This window comes from Nasonia vitripennis, chromosome 4, assembly GCF_009193385.2.
Source record: "Nasonia vitripennis strain AsymCx chromosome 4, Nvit_psr_1.1, whole genome shotgun sequence".
Taxonomy (NCBI): Eukaryota; Metazoa; Arthropoda; class Insecta; order Hymenoptera; family Pteromalidae; genus Nasonia; species Nasonia vitripennis.
This window is the reverse complement of record NC_045760.1, coordinates 24238120-24256662: the sequence shown is the minus strand read 5'-3', so window position 1 is coordinate 24256662 and position 18543 is coordinate 24238120. Positions and strand designations below refer to the sequence as shown.

Below are 18543 nucleotides of genomic sequence, written 5' to 3'. Positions count from 1 at the left end.
AGTTGTAATAATCAGTGAAGTTCCTCCTTAATCATAATACAACTTATACAAAATATATTGTTATAAACTTGCCTTTCTTTGATTAATCTCATTTTTATTTTAAATGGTTATTTTATATTGGTAATAATAACAAGCACAGTATAAAAATTATACTAGCTCAACCTTTTAAGTTTTTTATAGTTATAATTATAATATCATTTTTTTTATTTTTCTTAGAGCTATAAACATTTATACCTAACATTAACCGACCGACGTTGGGAGCGAGGTGACCCTGCTAGTTTATATTAAAATACTTGTATATATAAACTTAATATGTCTTGAGATGTATATATTAAGTAAAATTGTATTTCTCAAATACATCCAAACGAGCATTTAAATTTAAAAAAGCGAATACAATAAATTTAAACTAAAATTTTGCTTCACGGTACGAGGGAAATATTTAAGATAATATTTTCTGTGTTTGCAACTGTTAAATTTTTAAAGGTGATAGTCTTGAAAATATCAAAACTTAAAAACAAGACTGGATCTCGTCAAAACCAAGACAATAGTATCTAAAATATTGTCTTGCCTTAGTCTTGTGCAGACCTAAGTTGAAAGTATATATATTGTTGTATGCAAAACTTTTTCTTAATTTTAACATACTTATATTGTGGCACATCATGGGGTGTGATCTATCACGTGACATGTGCAAATCATATTGTACTTTCCCACGCATTAAATGCCCCTTCGTGACCAAACTGATAGACCATAGATTTAAGCGATAAGGGGGAGTTCCCTATCATTTTCCTCGCTATCCCTTATGTTCTGTTTCTATTACCGTATCGTATCTTTTGTGTACGTAAGTATATTCACACGTGTATACACAAATACTGCGCTCGTATACTATCTCTGACAAAACAACTAGCATTTCAACAGTCAGCAGCTCTGAAAACTAATCTTCAGAGATAAATGTGTTCCTATATAAATTTGAGCGCGAGGGTTGATGATAACTATTAAATGCTTACTAGTCTAGAACACCTGCACATTTTCTAACACGTGTGACGTGTGAATTGAACACCTGATCAATCTGACTAATTATACTTCGTGAATTCGTTTCATAAATGGATTAGTCATGCTTGATAGTTAATTTTATTTGTTGTTTAAGACAAATAATTTTTAAGATCTTATTTTACCAGAAATTTAAAATCTACGAGTATATACTTTTTCATCTTTTTTTTACAGTTTTAGCGATTTTAGTAAAAATTTTAATTTTGAAATAATCAAGTTACGTGCGTCTCCTGATCTTCTTTTAGGTTATGTAAAATTTTATCAAATATTTTGGCAATTCTATCAGAAATGAAATCATAAATAAGAAATCATACACGTATTTTACAATTTTTTCCATTAGGTTATAGTACTGTTCTTAATTAAATATTGTCAAGAGATCAATAAAATTGAATATATCGATTTATATTTATCAAAAAGACTCAAATAATTCTAGTAAATCCAGTATACGCGAAAAAAAGTTATATGCATTTTCACTTGTACTCGCATGTAGCACGTAGTCTTATGGGAATCGCATTTTCTTTGACCATGACCCTTAAATGTTATAAAAACTAGCTTTCAGCTTTTATTAAGAATATTTGTAGTAAAACTCAAGTAGAAATTAAATCAACCAAAATGGCTCGTTCAATAATTGTTGGACAATTTTTTGAGTCAACGGTTTCAGAAAGTATCAGCCAACAATTACTCAACGGTAAGTAAAATCCAAAATACAGTAATTTTAAGTTATGAATTTTAATACTATTACATATATCGAGTTTTACGGTTACGTAATAACATCAATCTAAAAAATATGACTAGTAAGTTTTAATATCTACGAAAATTTTTTTCCCAAAAACAATGTTCAGGTCACCCGGAACTCTAAAAAAAAACGTCTATTATACTATATAGGTGTTTAAAAAGAAAAAATTTAATCTTAGTACTAGTATGCTGCTACGTGACTGTCAACATGTAGACACATTTAATCGAAAATGATTAGTACTTTACCTGTATCGGAACTCTTGTGCATGATGTCTAAGAGTTCAGAGCACAACAAATATTAACTCTAAAGTAATGCGCTCCATAGTTTTAAGTGCGGCACCTCAGACTTTTCTACCAAAATTAAATTTCACACAAAATCTAACAAAAACTTAGAACATCTTCCGCGAGAGTCTCGAGTAACCTGTCTCTTTTTCGAGCAGGACACCTATATAAACTGAAAACGACGAAGCGCACTACCTAGCTAGACTTGATTGTTTTTCTCCTTTAAACATCCGAACATCGTCTGTGAAGAATCTGTGCTCATCATCTTTAAGCATAACTTCTATCTCTATACGTCTGCAACGCGAGCAGCGAAGACGAGTCAACGATAAGAGTCCGCCGAGCCGTACTACGATGCATAGCGTCCGAATGCATCGTAGACGTTAGCTCAGTGGTTAGAGCTCCCGCTTGTTAATCTCGGGGTCCGCGGTTCAAGCCCGCGTCTACTCTTTTTCGCTTTCCGACTCGTCTCCTCTCCGTCCGTTACAATACATAGATTTTTTCTTGGATCAAACCATATTATGCATACTTTTGAAAGTTTCATAAAAAAAAGTAAATTAAATATCAAAGTTAGTAATTTCTTATCATTCTAGTGATTCATCATTGGTCAACGGATCAATGATTCATAGTAGGGGAATTAGCAGTATATTAAATCTCTAGAAAAAAAAACTTTTAAGCAAAGTAAAAAGGTTAGGCGAGTTTGGGGTGAGGGTAAAAATTTTGAAAAATAAATATATGGAAGGCAAAAACTACGAATTAAATTATAACGAAAAGTAATATTTTAAGTCCCAGAATATTAGAAAGGTATAATTTTGAAAACCTAAATTTGGAAATTTTTAAAAATCGCTTTTGCAATATTTTAACTACAAATATCACCTTTCGCAATATTTCAATTCAACATTTTTGTTTTTTACATTTTTTCATTTAAAAATCTCGGTTTATAAATTTTGAATTTCTAATCTTTACCCTTTCTAATTTTTATTTTTCAAAATTTTTACGCTCACCCGCGAGTTTGCTGTATTGCATATTATTATGCATTTCAATAAAATAATGTAACATAATAATATAATTTTGTTTACTATGAAATTACAGATTAAACTAGCGCGCCACACGCGGCCGTAAGGCCGCGAAGTGATGCAAGGCGCGCAAAACGCTTCGCGTTTTGCGTGTAAGTCACGACCGCTGACGCTCGCCTCAATATTGCCTGATACTCGCGCAAGCGTCAGACAATCAATTAAAGCTTTTAAGCCAGATAGGGCGTGTCACACAGAAATTGTTATTCAATTATATGCACCAAAAATCGTTTCTAGGGTTGTTGTTTATGTATAAGCGATTTGAAAAAATATTTGTCACGGTAAAAAGCTGTGTTTTTAAAATATCTACAACTTTTACTATTAAGGTTTTTATGTATAATGTATAGCCTCAAAGTTTTATGATAAATACTGGTTTATTGCTATAAAAAAATCGATATTGGCCTGTTAACTCGAATTAAAAGCATTTTCACGCCTGAGTATGACTAGAAAAAAGTTGTATTTCTTTGAGATCTACAACTTATCTATATAAATTTTTTTTGTAGAATGCATAGAATTCGAGTTAGAGCCAAAAAAACGTTTTTAGCAATTTTTGGATGTGACCGCATTCTGCGTATACATGCAGGATCAAGCCCAAAATGAATTTGGCACCTGACTATTACGAGGGAATTTCGCACACAAATTTTTAACCCGATTGATAAAAGTCTCTTAGAGATAATCGTGTAACGCCAAAATTTTTATTCAAAAAACACGCAAAAATTGAACAAATTGTGCCCACATTTTAAAAAAACGTGAACGATTGGGATACAAGAAAATTAGTTTTTAGGTTTGGGTAAGAGGAGATTCCTCCCAAAATTTCAGCCCGATCAGTCGAAAATTGCGTGAGATATCGCATCTCACACATTTTTCGATGACAAAACTATAAAGCACTTCCGTGTCACGGTCGTGCCTAAAAACAACTGAGATCAATTTGAAAAAGTCAAATTTACTTTTTTATAATACGGAAAACAAAAAATCATTATTTATCGGATAGGCTCCCTATTGCAAAATCTCACGTGAGAACTTACATGAGATCTCACCTGAGATCTCACCTGAGATCTCATGCCAAAATCTCATCTGTTATTTTGGTCCGGAAGCTGCCGGACCCTCTTATTTATTCAAAAATGAGTGTTTTAATATTGGTAGTCGCCTATAAGGAGAAGCTTCCCCCAAATAAGTTCAAAAAACTAGGTTTCAAAGCATTTTAGACATTTTTCCGATTTTTAAAAATATGTCATCTAAAATCTCACCTGAGATCTCAGGTAACATCTAAGGTGTGATCTCAGATGAGAAATTTTTAAAAATCGAAAAAACATCTTAAATGCTTCGAAACCTAGTTTTTTGAACTCTTCTGACAGGAAAGGTACCCAACCCGAACTCACCGATTTTGATGATTTTCATATATGTTGTAGAACATAAAAAAATAAGAGACACGTATTTTTTTTTTATCGGCTAATTTTCACTTTTAAGGGGTAAAAACCTCCCCTAAAGTTAACCCCCAAAAAGCGTTTTTTTAAATATCTCGGCTTAAAATTAATATTTTTCAATGAAACAAATTGGAGGTTATTTCTTACAAAAAGAGCAAGTATTTCATGGTGATTTAAAGAGTAAGAGTAGCATCCCCTATTTTTTAGGGGTTGAAAACATATATTTTTTGGCATAATTTTATAATAAAAATGTTTAAACCGACTAAAAAAAATTGGAAAAAATGTTTAAACATCCTTAATAACAAAATTTAGTTGACGTCTTTCGGTGTTTTCATAAATATTACCCCTAAGGGGGTAAACCACCCCTAACACAAAATAACTGTAAATATGTAATTCAATACATAATATTTCGTAGAAAGTTTGTATATAGAGGTTTTCGAGGTCGCTGATTACAAATCTGTTATCAGATTTTGAAAATTCAAAATGGCGGAACCAATAGGACGGAAATATCGAAAAAAAATTTTATATAATAAAAAAGTTTTAAACGACTAAAAAAATTGGAAAAAATTTGTAAACATCTATAATAAACAAATTAAGTTTTTCGATTTTTTCATAGATACTACCCTTTAGGGGGTAAACCACCCCTAACACAAAATAACTATAAGTATACTTCAATCCATAATATTTTGTAGAAGGTTTGTATATAAGGGTTTTCGAGATCGCTCTTTGCAAATCTGATATCAGATTTTGAAAATTCAAAATGGCGGAACCAATGTGGTGGACGAAAATGTCGAAAAAAAATTTTCACTTTCATAAAAACTTGTTATAAATGTGTTATCTTTGTAGCCTGTACATGTGAATTAAAGAGCCTTAAACCCTAAACCCCTAAAGAACAAATAGGCTAAATGGTTGTGCTTTTTAACCAAACCACCTCAAATTCCTAAATTTGTAAACAAGAAAATTCTGTGTGTGAAGCAGTTTTATAATTTCCGTAGAAATTGTTATCAGAATGTTATTGAAATTCCTTTATTGTAAATTCAACTTATAATGTATTTTTGTTTATAATATTAGAGTATAATAATAATCTACAATCTTTTATCTTTTGCCATAGTGCATTTTTTGTATTGAGCATAAAATATATTATTTTACGATGTTTTTACAATAATGGTAGTCCTCATAAAAGTGTTTAAAGCACAATGCTTTTTTTGCACCAACCACATCGTACAATTGCAATGTTTGTGCACCCTTCTATTTCACAATGTGTTGCACAAGACTTTCCAAAACTGAAATCTATAGGATTATCAAATTTATCTGGTTTTTCATTGACGTAACCGCTTTTATACCAGGAATATTTAAACAAATCTATATATCTCGGTGAAGACAGTTGGTTGTGAACCAATGATTGAAGTTTAATTATATTATTTCTCACATGTAAATTCATATCGTGATCCATTAACATTACATTATCAGAAAATGTTCGGACAAAGTTTTTCCAAATACGGAATCCATAGACATCAAGTGGTTGTATTTTTCCTGTGGTTCCAGTTGGAATTTTTTTATGTTAATAATTTTATTTTGTGGCATTGTTTCTTCTATAACTTTGTCACAATGACCACTCCAAGAATCAAGTAATAGTATTGAGTGATGGCCTACATAGGGATAAAATATTTTTTCCAACCAGATTTTGAAGTGATCTGCAATTAAACGACTTACTAATTAACTGATCAACGATATTACAATGTAAAAATTGTTATTAGTTCCCTTACTTGTTGTTAATTTTCCAGATTTGGATGCTTCCACGTACACGTTTTCTGGTCTAAATATGTTTTGTTCTACAATAGGGCCAAACTTGCCACTTGGTTCCTTTAAAACAAGAAATAGCGGTGACAACAGTTGTCCAGTAGCTGATATTAGTGGCTGTATAGTATAACTATGCGTTGTTGCTGAAATTGACTGTACCAGACATTGCACTTGCTTTTCTCCTTCTACTGCTAATGTTCTTCCAGAATGCATTTCTAGCTGAAATCCGCTCTGATCTGTATTATACAAATTTTCGAGTCCAATCCTTGGTATACACGATTTAACGTCATCGATAAATGCTTCAGCTTTAGCCGTAAGTTCTGCACTACTTTCTAGTGTTTTTCTTGTTATGAACTTATTTATTTTCCTAGAAACTATTCGGTGTGCTTGCTTAAATTTGAGTAACCAATGTTTAGAAGCTTTGAATCTAATATCATCAAAACCAATTTCTTTTTTAGCTTGTAAGGCCCATCGAATTATATCTTCATCATGGATAATTGAACCACTGTCGAGAGCTGCTTGAAAATTATCCAGGGTATACTTGACAAATTTGTGCTACTTTTTCTCTATACGTGCCACCTTTATTAATTGAATGAGCCCAACGACGTAGCTGACTAATAGATAATACTTTTTTGAATCTGTTTTGCACTGTTTTGAGACTTAAATTTTGCTTCGTTTTGCTACTTCTCCAAAATTCTACAGCTCTTTTTTTGTATTCAAAATCTAGTTCTTCATTATCTGCTGTACATTGATTTGTTGGTGCTATATCCGGATCAGGAAAATGATGTTGCACTTCATCTTCAATTATTTCCACATTATGGTCTTTATACTCTTCTTGAAAATCCAAAGAGTCATCAGTAATCATTTCTACATCGTTGAAATCATGTGTTGCATCTATTAAAATTTCTTTTATTTGTTCGGCCAACTCTGTTTCGTGATAATTCGTGACACTATCTCGTATGTTTAACGCTTGAAAGTATGCTAATAATAAGTTTAGAACGTTTAACGGATTAATTTTCATTTTTCAATCTAAAATGAAAACAAGCGGTAAAATTTATACAAGCTGTGTTTTTGCATGTAAGGCACGACTGCTACATTTCTACCAGAATAAAACGAGTGAATGTAAATTGAATCAAATCATTAATTTATGCATTGGAGAAGAATTCTCGTTCCACTTTGTGATGTTCGGAAAACTCTATTTTTGGTTTTATTCAACTTTTATTCACTTTGAAATTGAATAATGTAAATCTATATAAAATCACTAAAGAAAATTTTCTACAACTGTATGATACCACTGACAAACAAAAAGACGTACTATTCGTACTTTCCGGCATCGAACTAGAATACCCACAAAACTCACTCACTGCCTAAAAAATAACACAGGCAGCTGAGGTAAACACTCGATGAAAACAATCTAAAAAAAGAACATACTGATTCGCACATATTGTCAACAACTTTTATGAGTGAAAGACATTTATCTGTGGAATTATCATTGAATGTACGATAACATTCATTAAACTAATGAATGCATATAAAATTCCCTTTCAATAACAACGTGTTCTTTAATTGCAAATGAAGTTCGAGTATTAATATTCTTTTATGTATTTTTACCAATAACAAAAATTATCATAGTAATATAATAATAATAATAATAATAAGAAGAATAAGCATAATTGCAATAGCAATAATAACAGTAATACTGATAATAGCAATGATAATGAAAAATAATAATAATAATTAGAATAATATTTATTATTAAATTTAGATTTTTTGATAAATTCATTAAATCGTATCAAATAGTATTATTATGGAATTCCAGACTGTAAATATTTTACTATAGATACAATAATCATTACTTCGAGAATTCATCTAAAAAACGTTTGGCTTACGAAATAATTGTAACAATGAAAAACTCCCAAGTTTGCCAACATTAAATTTTATTACAAAACGCAAAAGAGTTTGAGAAACTAATTTTATTAACCTATGTTTTTTCATTTGCAAAAAAAGTGTGGACTTTTTGAATTTATAAAATTATATAATTATGCAATTTATGAAATACTTTATAATTTATGAAATTACTTTTGAAATTATGCTAATTTATAAAAGCAGAAAAATAAATAATCTTTGATTGAAACATAAAACGAGACGTTATTTGTTACATACAAAATGATAGAATAAAATATCGGTAATATGTCTATACTCGTGTCTACGGTAAAGCATAGGCCTTCGGCTTGTCTGGAGGTTAGGGGTTTGGAGTCGTTTGGTTAAAATGCACAACCATTTAGCCTATTTGTTCTTTAGGGGTTTAGGGTTTAAGGCTCTTTAGTTCACATGTACAGGCTACAAAGATCACACATTTGTAAACAAGTTTTTTTGAAAGTTAAAATTTTTTTTCGATATTTGTAGGACGAGGTGGGTAGTGGACAGAGAAGATGCCTCGCCTACGTGTAATAAGTGCTTTATTGCAGTGTCTCTCCAGACGTCTGACCGTGTGCGTGGACAGTGCAGAACTGAGCGGCGGCGACGGCGCTCGCTCGCTCGCAGCATGGCTGCTCTCTCTCTCTCTCTCTCTCTGCAGCGGTACGTGCCGCCACCTATCCGTGTGGTACCTACAGTACTCCCCCCGAAAAAAAAATCTAGCGTCAGAGGCTGGAGGATGTTTACATGGATAGTTTTCTTAGAGCTATTCGCTGGTGCGTGTGGTTCAACGCTTTACAAAATAATAGTCTATAAATAGGAACTGAGATCACAAGTGTTTGATCGTACAAGTATTTTCTTGTATTCGTAGTTGTACTTAAGTTTCCTTTGGTGTTTTGCTGATTTCGCACGTGTTGCTTGTTCGCGTAATTTGAACGTGGTTCGCCGCAAAGTAGTTGACGAGATTATTCGGAATTGCTATTTTGCAATTGGTGAGCTTAATGTAAAGCTGATCTCGAGAATGGAACAAGTCGCGAATGCAGAATATGTCCATCGCTTTGGTTTTTTTCTTACCTAGTAAGTTTACTATTTCTATAGACTTGACTCTAGTCGGAATCAAGCTATACAACGTGCTAACTAGGTTTTCTCCGTAGTTAATTTTGATTGACAAGATTTGCTCACAGCTACTTAGAACTAAGACTTGATCGATATCTAATCCTAAAATATTTACATGTTGTACATTAGGCAGTTTGGAAAGCAAGGTGTTGGTATGTTTTTGAAAGAAAGTGTTGTTCTCTAAATCGATGGATTTGATAGACTTCGACTCGTTCCAGATTAAGTCTGGGATCAAGTGAGTTCGGAAGGTTTTTGCAGCTGAGTAATTAAATTGAAACTTTTCCAACACGTTACTTCCCGAAATCGCTGCTACGCTTAAGTCTGCGGTATGTTGGTTTCTGCTTTGACTGTCGGTGAATACCAACTCTTCGAGTTGCTGGTTGCAGATTACAAAACTAAAAAGTTTGTCCATGGGGACTTCGTTGCACCCTACCATTCTTAATGTACGTAGATACGAGAAACAGTCTTTTGTTAGGAATTTAAGTGATAAGTGTAGATTGTTGTACAGGCTTAACGTGCTTAGTTTTTCTAATTCTAAGTTTTCTTCAGAGCCCCCGGGTGTTTTACCGAGAACAAGCTTGTGGACTGCGAAGTGATCTGCTAGGATTTTGATCGTTTCGCGAGTGATCGCAACCGCTGAGAGATCGACTAGGTGCATGCCTACTCGTCTCGTAGAGTTTTTACAACGATTTGCGCATGCTTTAAAAAACTTATTTACAAAGGGTGTCTCAAAGACGTTTGCGTTTGACGAAAAACTAATGCTACGAAAGGTAAATGTCGTTGCGTCTTCTAGCATTTGGTTTAGGCCATTCGGACCAGAATATCTAATGCTAGATGAGTCGAAAGGAATACCTAGGCGATGAAAAATCGAATTTTCATGACATGCTATATACAAGTTAAAAATGTCGTCCGCGCTAAGGTAATTCCACAGCGTAAGCACTGGGTCGCTTTGGTTGAATAAGCGAGTAAGGTTATCCGGTAGGATGGAAGTTTCCCGTTTGATCGCTTGTGCAGGTAGCAGCGCGTTTTGAGTGATAAACTGATCCGGTTTAGTCTTGATGTGTGACTGTTTGCCGTTGGGATCAGTGAAAACGAGTTCTTTTTTACAAGATTTAACCTGCATCGCGCCCGATGATGCGAACGAGTTGCAGATTACTGTCGCTACTGACCCGGATTTTTTTGTTTTAACGCTAACGATTTCGAAATCGGTACAACCTTGATCTAGTAGACATTTGTGAAGAGCTGTTTTGTTAACTCTATATCGGATGTCGCGTAAAAACAGTCGGAGCGCTGGCTCGTTGTTTACAAAAAGTTGCGGTAATTGAGGATCGTAGAGCACCGGGTGGCTAGAGGAGTTGTGATGTCTGGCCATGAGGAGATGCGTCTCCCGGCGGTCGAGTGTTGTTCGGAGATATGACTCGAAAAGTTCCAACTCCCGGTCTGCCCGGAAGCAGTCTGCTCGAGTTTGCTCGTTAGCTGAGGCGTTTCTATACGCCCTGAGCTGAGATCTCAATTCGCCTACTTTTTCCATGTCTAAACTGATCGGAATTTTTAGTTAATAGAGAGTCTATTATTGTGGGCACTACGTTTCCTCGCACATGAAGTTCGCTTCGCGTGACTGAATTTACTCAGTGTTTCTATTTCTCCTAAGAATGTTCGGAACAAACTTGGTGCGCTTAGGCGTCGGTTGTGTAGGAGGAATAGGTTGGATCGTTGGTTTTTTGTTGTGTTTTGGAGGGAGAGGAGCGAACCGGACGTGTTTGGGTGCGGGAGGTTGAGGTAGTGGTTGATCCGGTGGATCGACAGTAGGAGGGGTCGGAGGTGCAGGTTGATCTGCTGGATCTTCCGCAGGAAGCTGCACTGGCGCGGGAGCGTCCGCTGCGGGGCGAGTGCGAGCTCCGCTTGAAGGGGAAGGGATCCTGATTGGTTCAGGCGTGGTAACCTTAGTGCCGTCAGGATCTTCTTGAAGGATAAATGCTGGCTTCAACCGTTGCAGCGTTACTGTTTTCTGCGTGCCGTTGAAGTCTATGTTGAAAGTCTGGTTTTGCATGTTGCGGGAAATGACTTTGTGAGGGCCAGTGTAAGGCCGAGTCAATGCGGGCTTGATTGGTTTTTCTTGTAGCCAAACGTGGGAGCACGTTTCCATGCCTTGATGAAGGAATGGTTTAATTGCTGTTTTGTGGCTGACTGGCACTGGTCTCAGTTGGTGCATAAAGTCGCGAAATTCGTTGTAGAAAATGCGAACGTTTGGCTCTTCGCTGGTGAGAGGTGAGAAATCACCCGGGATTTTCACTGATTTTCCAAAAACTAAGTCGGCCGGACTGGCGTCTGTGTCTAGACGGATGCGTGTGCGCAGTCCCAGCATGACTGTTGGAAGTAGTCTGACCCATTCCTGGTTGTTTCCGTGACACATGAGAGCTGTCTTCATGTCTCGGTGAAGGCGCTCCACCATGCCGTTGGAAGCAGGATGGTATGATGTTGTACGAATCCTGTTTACTCCGAGGATTGACAGGAGTTCGATGAACAATCTGGATTCAAACTGAGCACCTTGATCGGTGGTGATCGTTGTCGGTGCGCCATAACGGCAGATCCAGTTGTCATAAAGGGCACGAGCTACCGATGCTGCAGTGGTGTCAGCAATTGGAATTGCCTCAGGCCATCTCGTATAGCGATCGATGATGGTGAGGAGATGAGTGTAGCCGTGGCTGTAGGCGAAAGGTCCTACGAGATCCAGGTGGATGTGATCGAATCTTGCATCTGGAGTGATGAAATGCTTGGGCAAAAATTTGTTGTGCTTTGTCACTTTGGATTGCTGACAAGCTAGGCACGTTTTGCACCAAGTGGCTATGTCGCGACTCATGTTAGGCCAGACGTACTGTTGGTGGATGAGTCGGGATGTGACTTTAGCTCCAGGATGCGATTGTGAGTGGAAGTTGTCGAACACTTCTTTCCTCAGTTTCTTCGGGAGGTAAGGACGAATGACATCTTCGTGGATGTCGCAGTAAAACGCTGCGTGCTGGGAGCCCCATGTAAGCTTGCGAAGCTTCAGCGGATGGTTTGCATCGTTGAGGATCTCCTTCAGCTGATCGTCCTTTTCTTGCTCTTCGCTCAGCTGTTTTGCGTCGAACAGCGTCGGTAGCTTGAAGGCGTCTAAGTTTGCTAGGACTTTACGAACTTGTGTGTCGGCTAGCAGTTCGGGATCGCTCCAGTCAAAAATTGCAGGCGAAGTGAAAGCGTTGATTCGGGAGAGTGCATCCGCAATGACGTTCTCTTCTCCTGGGAGATAGTGTATCTCGGTGTTGAACTGGGCGATATATGATAATCTGCGAGCGCGAATGGCTGGCATCTTGTCAGAGTTCTGTTGAAGAGCGTAGATTAAAGGTTTATGATCCGTGTAGATTTTAAATTCTACGCCTTCGAGATAGTGGTGGAAATATCTGATGGCTTCGTAGATGGCCGTCAGCTCTCGGTCGTACGTAGCATACTTCTGTTGCGCAGGTTTGAACTTCTGCGAAAAGAAAGCTATCGGTTGCCAAGAGTCGCCTGGGCGTTGTTCGAGGGCTGCCCCCATTGCTGTGTCGGAAGCGTCGGTGATGAGGCGCAGCTCTGCGTTTTCGCATGAGAACGCAGTGAACGCTAAATTTATAAGGTCCTCTTTACATTTCTGGAAGGCTGCTTCAGCTTCTGGGGTCCATGGGACTGGACGTTTGTCCTTTTTCTTGGCACCTTTCAAGAATTCATTTAGCGGACGTTGCGTGTCGGCAGCGTGCGCGAGCAAACGTCTGTAGCTGTTCACAAGACCCAGGAATCTTCGTAGTTCCTCGATGGTTTGTGGCAAGGGGAATCCTTGAACCGCCTTGACTTTCTCTGGGCTTGGCTTGAAGCCGTTTGGCGTGATAAGATGACCCAGGAAAACGAGTTCGGAGACGCCGAGACTGCATTTCTCGAGATTGACTTGCAGCTCGTACTCCTTTAGGCGATTAAGCACTATTTCGAGGTGCTTTTGGTGCTCTTCCTCTGTCGTGGAGGCAATAAGTATGTCGTCAATGTAGACGAATACGAAATCTATATCTCCTAACGCTGAGTTGATGTAGCGTTGGAACGTCTGTGAAGCGTTTCGAAAGCCGAACGTCATCACTGGGAACTCGTAGAGTCCGAACGGAGTGATGATCGCTGTTTTGGGAATGTCCTCCCGGGCCACCGGTATCTGGTGGTAGGCTTGGCGTAAATCGAGCGCCGAGAAAATCTTTTTGCCGTGGCAAAAGGCCATGCAGTCGTGCATGTGCGGGACTGGATAACGGTCTGGCACTGTAGCCGTGTTTAGTTTTCGGTAGTCACCGCATGGACGCCATTCCCCGTTTTTCTTCATTACCATGTGTAATGGACTTGCCCATGAGCTGTCCGAGGGGCGACAGATGCCCAATTCGCACCATTTGCGAAACTCCTTTTTGGCTGCCTTGAGCTTGGCTGGAGATAACGGACGAGCTCTTTGCGAGGCAGGAGGACCTTTTGTTAGTATGTGATGAAATACGCCACGTTTCTTGGTTGATCTGAACTGATCAGGACCAAAAACTTTGGGATACTTGTTCACGATGTTGGCATACTTGTGGTTCGGTGCCATAAAAGAAATTTGCACGGGCTCTACTGATTTGATAAAGGCAGGAGCGTGCGTGAACTGATTGCCGTCTACCAGTCTCTTTAGCTTGAGATCTGGTAGGAGATGGTAATGTTTCAGGAGATCGGCTCCTATAATCGGGTGCGGGACATCGGTGATGGTAAAATTCCACGCGAGTTTGTATGGCAAGCCGACGTCCAGTTCGCGACGCGCGACGCCGTAGACGTTGATGGTTGTGCCGTTGACGGCGTAAAGCTTGAATTCAGTTGGCTTGCCTTGCCAGTTTGATGGCTTTGGGATTACCGAGATGTCTGCGCCCGTGTCTATCAGAAAGACTTCTTTCGAGATTCGATCTCTTACGTGGAGACGTGTGGCTGCGTGTAACCGGCTGTCAGTCTCCACGACAGCAGGATTATTTAGTTTTCCTGGTCCTTGGAATTCTTAGGTTTTCTTACCTTATAGTCCTGACCCGGAGCGTGCTTCCAGGTGCAAGGAAGTTGGCAGTTCTTTGCCTCAGTGCCGAATTTGCGGTGGAAGAAGCAAAGGCTTTTATCGTTTGAGAGTTTCGACCTGGATTTCGATCTCGCCGGAGTGGAGTCTCGGTTTTTGGAATTTGAACGAGACTGGTTGCGTCGATTCTTGGTTTTTGAGCGGCTGGCGTGGTTGCTGTTGTGTGAGTTTTGGACAGCAGCAATCAGTTGATCGATCTTGTCGATGGGAGTGATGGCGGGCTGGCTGTCTGACTTCAGCGCGTTGATGTTGTGCGATTGTTGAAGCACATCAAAAGCCATGTCTGCATTCTTAATGAGTTCCGATTCTTCCTTGTAATTCCAGACCATTAGCTGAATCTGAGCTGGGAGACGGTTTCTCCAGAGAGATATTACAGTGTCTCTCGGTACCTTGTCCTGAGCGAGACTGGTTAGTTCGGCGAGGAAGTCGGATGGTCTTTTGGAACCTATTTCTAGACCTTTGAATAGTCGGTCTAATTGTTGCTCCGGAGTTTCAGCATAACGGTCTGTTAAGATCTTCTTAATTTGCTGATATTTCTGCCCTCTTGTGAGGGTGTTCAGCTTGAATTGGATGTCGACATGGATGTCTTGTGTTAGATATCTCATGACGAAGTTAAATCTGGCTTCGTCTTCGTTGACGTTGTGTGCCAAAAATAAATCTTCTAATTGGCTGAACCAGCCCTGTGGGTTGTGTTTGTAGAAGTTCCAGAAAAGCAAATGCCTGGTACTTGAGAAGGCAGATGCGTAGTGCTGTTGGCCGAGATGAGGGTCTCCCTGCGAGAGATTCGGCAGGGGTAACCCGGTTCCCAAGTTTTCCGAGTTGGCAGCTTGTGACGGATGTGTGTCTGTGGATCCTGTTGGCCTCTTGCAGTCGTAATCTCGATGCTGTTGGACTAGAGCCAGGCGTTCCAGAAACGCGTTCAGTTTACAGTCCAGCTGCTGGTTGAGCCGTTCTGTTAGCTGTGCTAGGTCATCTGATGACTGCTGCTGATGACTGCTGTTTGTTTAGCGGGCTGTGCTCTTTCCGCCGCGTTCCTGAGTTCTGGAGATGACTGTCGTTGGCCGATTCCGCAGTTGGGAAGTGTGTCTGTCTGCCATTTGCTCCACGGCCGAACCCACCCGCCGTCATGCTGGGCTGCTGGCCGAACAGAAAGATGCTGTCTGTGTCGTTGTGCTGGTTGAACGTCGGCACCGTGTTGGCTGAATGTGGAAACTCTGCATCTTCCATTGCGTTTGGAACGATCGGTCGCCTCGAGTGGTTGACGTTCATCGTGAAGGGAGAATTTGACGAAGAGACAGTCGTGATAGTCGGAGTGAGCTGCAATGTCTCTGAACTCGTCGTCGTAAACGAGAAGGTTGGGCTTGATTGACTCTGACTCGTTGTAGTTGTTAGGGTTGTTTCTTCGTCTGCACTCGTATTTTTTGTTTTGATTGGGGAGTGCGTGAGTGTCATTTTCGGTTTCCTTGGTTTACGAGAGGAAAAGGGTATTTGAGGGATTTCTTTGCCCGACCTAAGCGTTAATCCCGGTTCGTGCTCATTCATGTGCAGCGAGACGCAGTGCCGTGCCTAACGAGATGTTGCAACAAGACGTACAAAATTATTATTTGACTAAAGTGTACTCGCAGGTACATATAGAGGCAAAGCAAAGTCTTGTTCAACCGCTAGCTAAAGTATTGCTGACGATCTTAAAATAAATTTAAAAGAGATTTTTACCTCGTTAGAAGGATGATGAGCGAAAGGTGCTGTTGGCTCTCGTGTGTGACGTCAGATATACTCTCCGAGGGGACTGCCGTCCGGGGAAAGAGTACACTGGACTGTCGTGCACGGGAGTTGCGTAGCACTGGACAAAACAAAGCGATAATTAATTGTTTGTCCCGAGAAATGCGGTTCGTCAAATGACCGCGTCGTTGTAAAATAATGCGCGTGAAAAATCGTGCGTCGCACTGTACAAAAATAAAGCGAGGTTGCAACTATGTTTTGATAAGTCGAGCGCGCGACCGTTGCGCTGTACCGCGAACTGTTTACTCGACTCGCTCGCTGTTCTCGGAATCCGAGTCGGCGCCGCTCGCAAGATGGCCGCTCGGTGTTGTGTTTTTGTTCGCGCGCGCACTGAATTACCTGTAGATTTCGGTCTCGGGGATATCGCCTTGTGCGGCGCACGACGCTCGACGAATCCGTTGACACTGCCGCTGAGGAGGTTCCGGATGGTCGTCGTCGGGAGATGCGCTGGTGTCGGTGGCCTCGTGCGAGGGACTTGGGTGAAGCGCCGTTGACCGGTGAAGCTGCTGAGATGAAGGGCTCCGGTGACGGTGGCTTCACGCAGTGACCAAAGTCCCACGGCGATGGCTTCCACGTGGCACGACCTTGAGGTGTCGTAGTAGGGTGCGCCGGCGTGCCAGCACGCACACTTTGTTTAAGCTCAACGCTTGTCGTTGCGAGGCTCTATACGCGCCGGCGAGGCTCTATACGCGTATAGAGTGAAATGGCGGCGGGTCGCTAGGACCTGTTGCCGCAGCTCGACACGTGTTGAGACGTGTGTCGAGGAGGCCGAGTTGGCCGAGGATTGTCCCTCTCGTGTGCACCGGCGTGCCAGCGTGCACCCGGAAGGTGGCGGAGTGCTGCGCGTTGGATGACGCAAGCACTGCCTGTCTTTGTCTGCCGTCGTGCAGCACAAAGACACCGCTGCTGGAGAAGCACAAAGCTGCGTGGTTCGCTGCTCCTGGAGATGTTCCAGTCGGGGTCACCAATGTAGGACGAGGTGGATAGTGGACAGAGAAGATGCCTCGCCTACGTGTAATAAGTGCTTTATTGCAGTGTCTCTCCAGACGTCTGACCGTGTGCGTGGTCAGTGCAGAACTGAGCGGCGGCAACGGCGCTCGCTCGCTCGCAGCATGGCTGCTCTCTCTCTCTCTCTGCAGCGGTACGTGCCGCCACCTATCCGTGTGGTACCTACATATTTCCGTCCACCATATTGGATCCGCCATTTTGAATTTTCAAAATCTGATATCAGATTTGCAAAGAGCGATCTCGAAAACCCTTATATACAAACCTTCTACAAAATATTATGGATTGAAGTATACTTATAGTTATTTTGTGTTAGGGGTGGTTTACCCCCTAAAGGATAGTATCTATGAAAAAATCGAAAAACTTAATTTGTTTATTATAGATGTTTACAAATTTTTTCCAATTTTTTTAGTCGTTTAAAACTTTTTTATTATATAAAATTTTTTTTCGATATTTCCGTCCTATTGGTTCCGCCATTTTGAATTTTCAAAATCTGATAACAGATTTGTAATCAGCGACCCCGAAAACCTCTATATACAAACTTTCTACGAAATATTATGTATTGAATTACATATTTACAGTTATTTTGTGTTAGGGGTGGTTTACCCCCTTAGGGGTAATATTTATGAAAACACCGAAAGACGTCAACTAAATTTTGTTATTAAGGATGTTTAAACATTTTTTCCAATTTTTTTTTAGTCGGTTTAAACATTTTTATTATAAAATTATGCCAAAAAATATATGTTTTCAACCCCTAAAAAATAGGGGATGCTACCCTTACTCTTCAAATCACCATGAAATGCTTGCTCTTTTCGTAAGAAATAACCTCCAATTTGTTTCATTGAAAAATATTAATTTTAAGCCGAGATATTTAAAAAAAAAACGCTTTTTGGGGGTTAACTTTAGGGGAGGTTTTTACCCCTTAAAAGTGAAAATTAGCCGATAAAAAAAATACGTGTCTCTTATTTTTTTATGTTCTACAACATATATGAAAATCATCAAAATCGGTGAGTTCGGGTTGGGTACCTTTCCTGTGAGTAGGAGCACCTCCTTATAGGCGACTTCCAATATTAAAAACCTTATTTTTTATTAAATAAGAGGATCCAGCAGCTTCCGGACCAAAATTACAGATGAGATTTTGGCATGAGATCTCAGGTGAGATCTCAGGTGAGATCTTATGTAAGATCTCACGTGAGATTTTGCAATAGGGCTGCAGAGTGATGAAAAACTCGATTTTCCATTT

General features: G+C 39.6%; 2 protein-coding genes across 7 annotated transcripts in view; one reads left to right on the top strand and one right to left on the bottom strand.

Annotated features, from left to right (window-relative positions):
• The window catches only part of LOC103317603 (nuclear receptor subfamily 2 group E member 1), a 628264-nt gene that overhangs the window by 220788 nt on the left and 388933 nt on the right, over positions 1 to 18543 (top strand). The gene's annotated exons all lie outside the window — the stretch shown is intronic.
• LOC116417163 lies at positions 9039 to 16879 on the bottom strand. The gene is made up of 3 exons (XM_031928789.1): positions 16635 to 16879; positions 16230 to 16356; positions 9039 to 10924 (listed from the first exon to the last, which is right to left on the bottom strand). The coding sequence occupies exon 3, from the start codon at positions 10920 to 10922 to the stop codon at positions 9153 to 9155; it is 1770 nt and encodes a 589-aa protein (XP_031784649.1). The 5' UTR covers positions 10923 to 10924; positions 16230 to 16356; positions 16635 to 16879; the 3' UTR covers positions 9039 to 9152.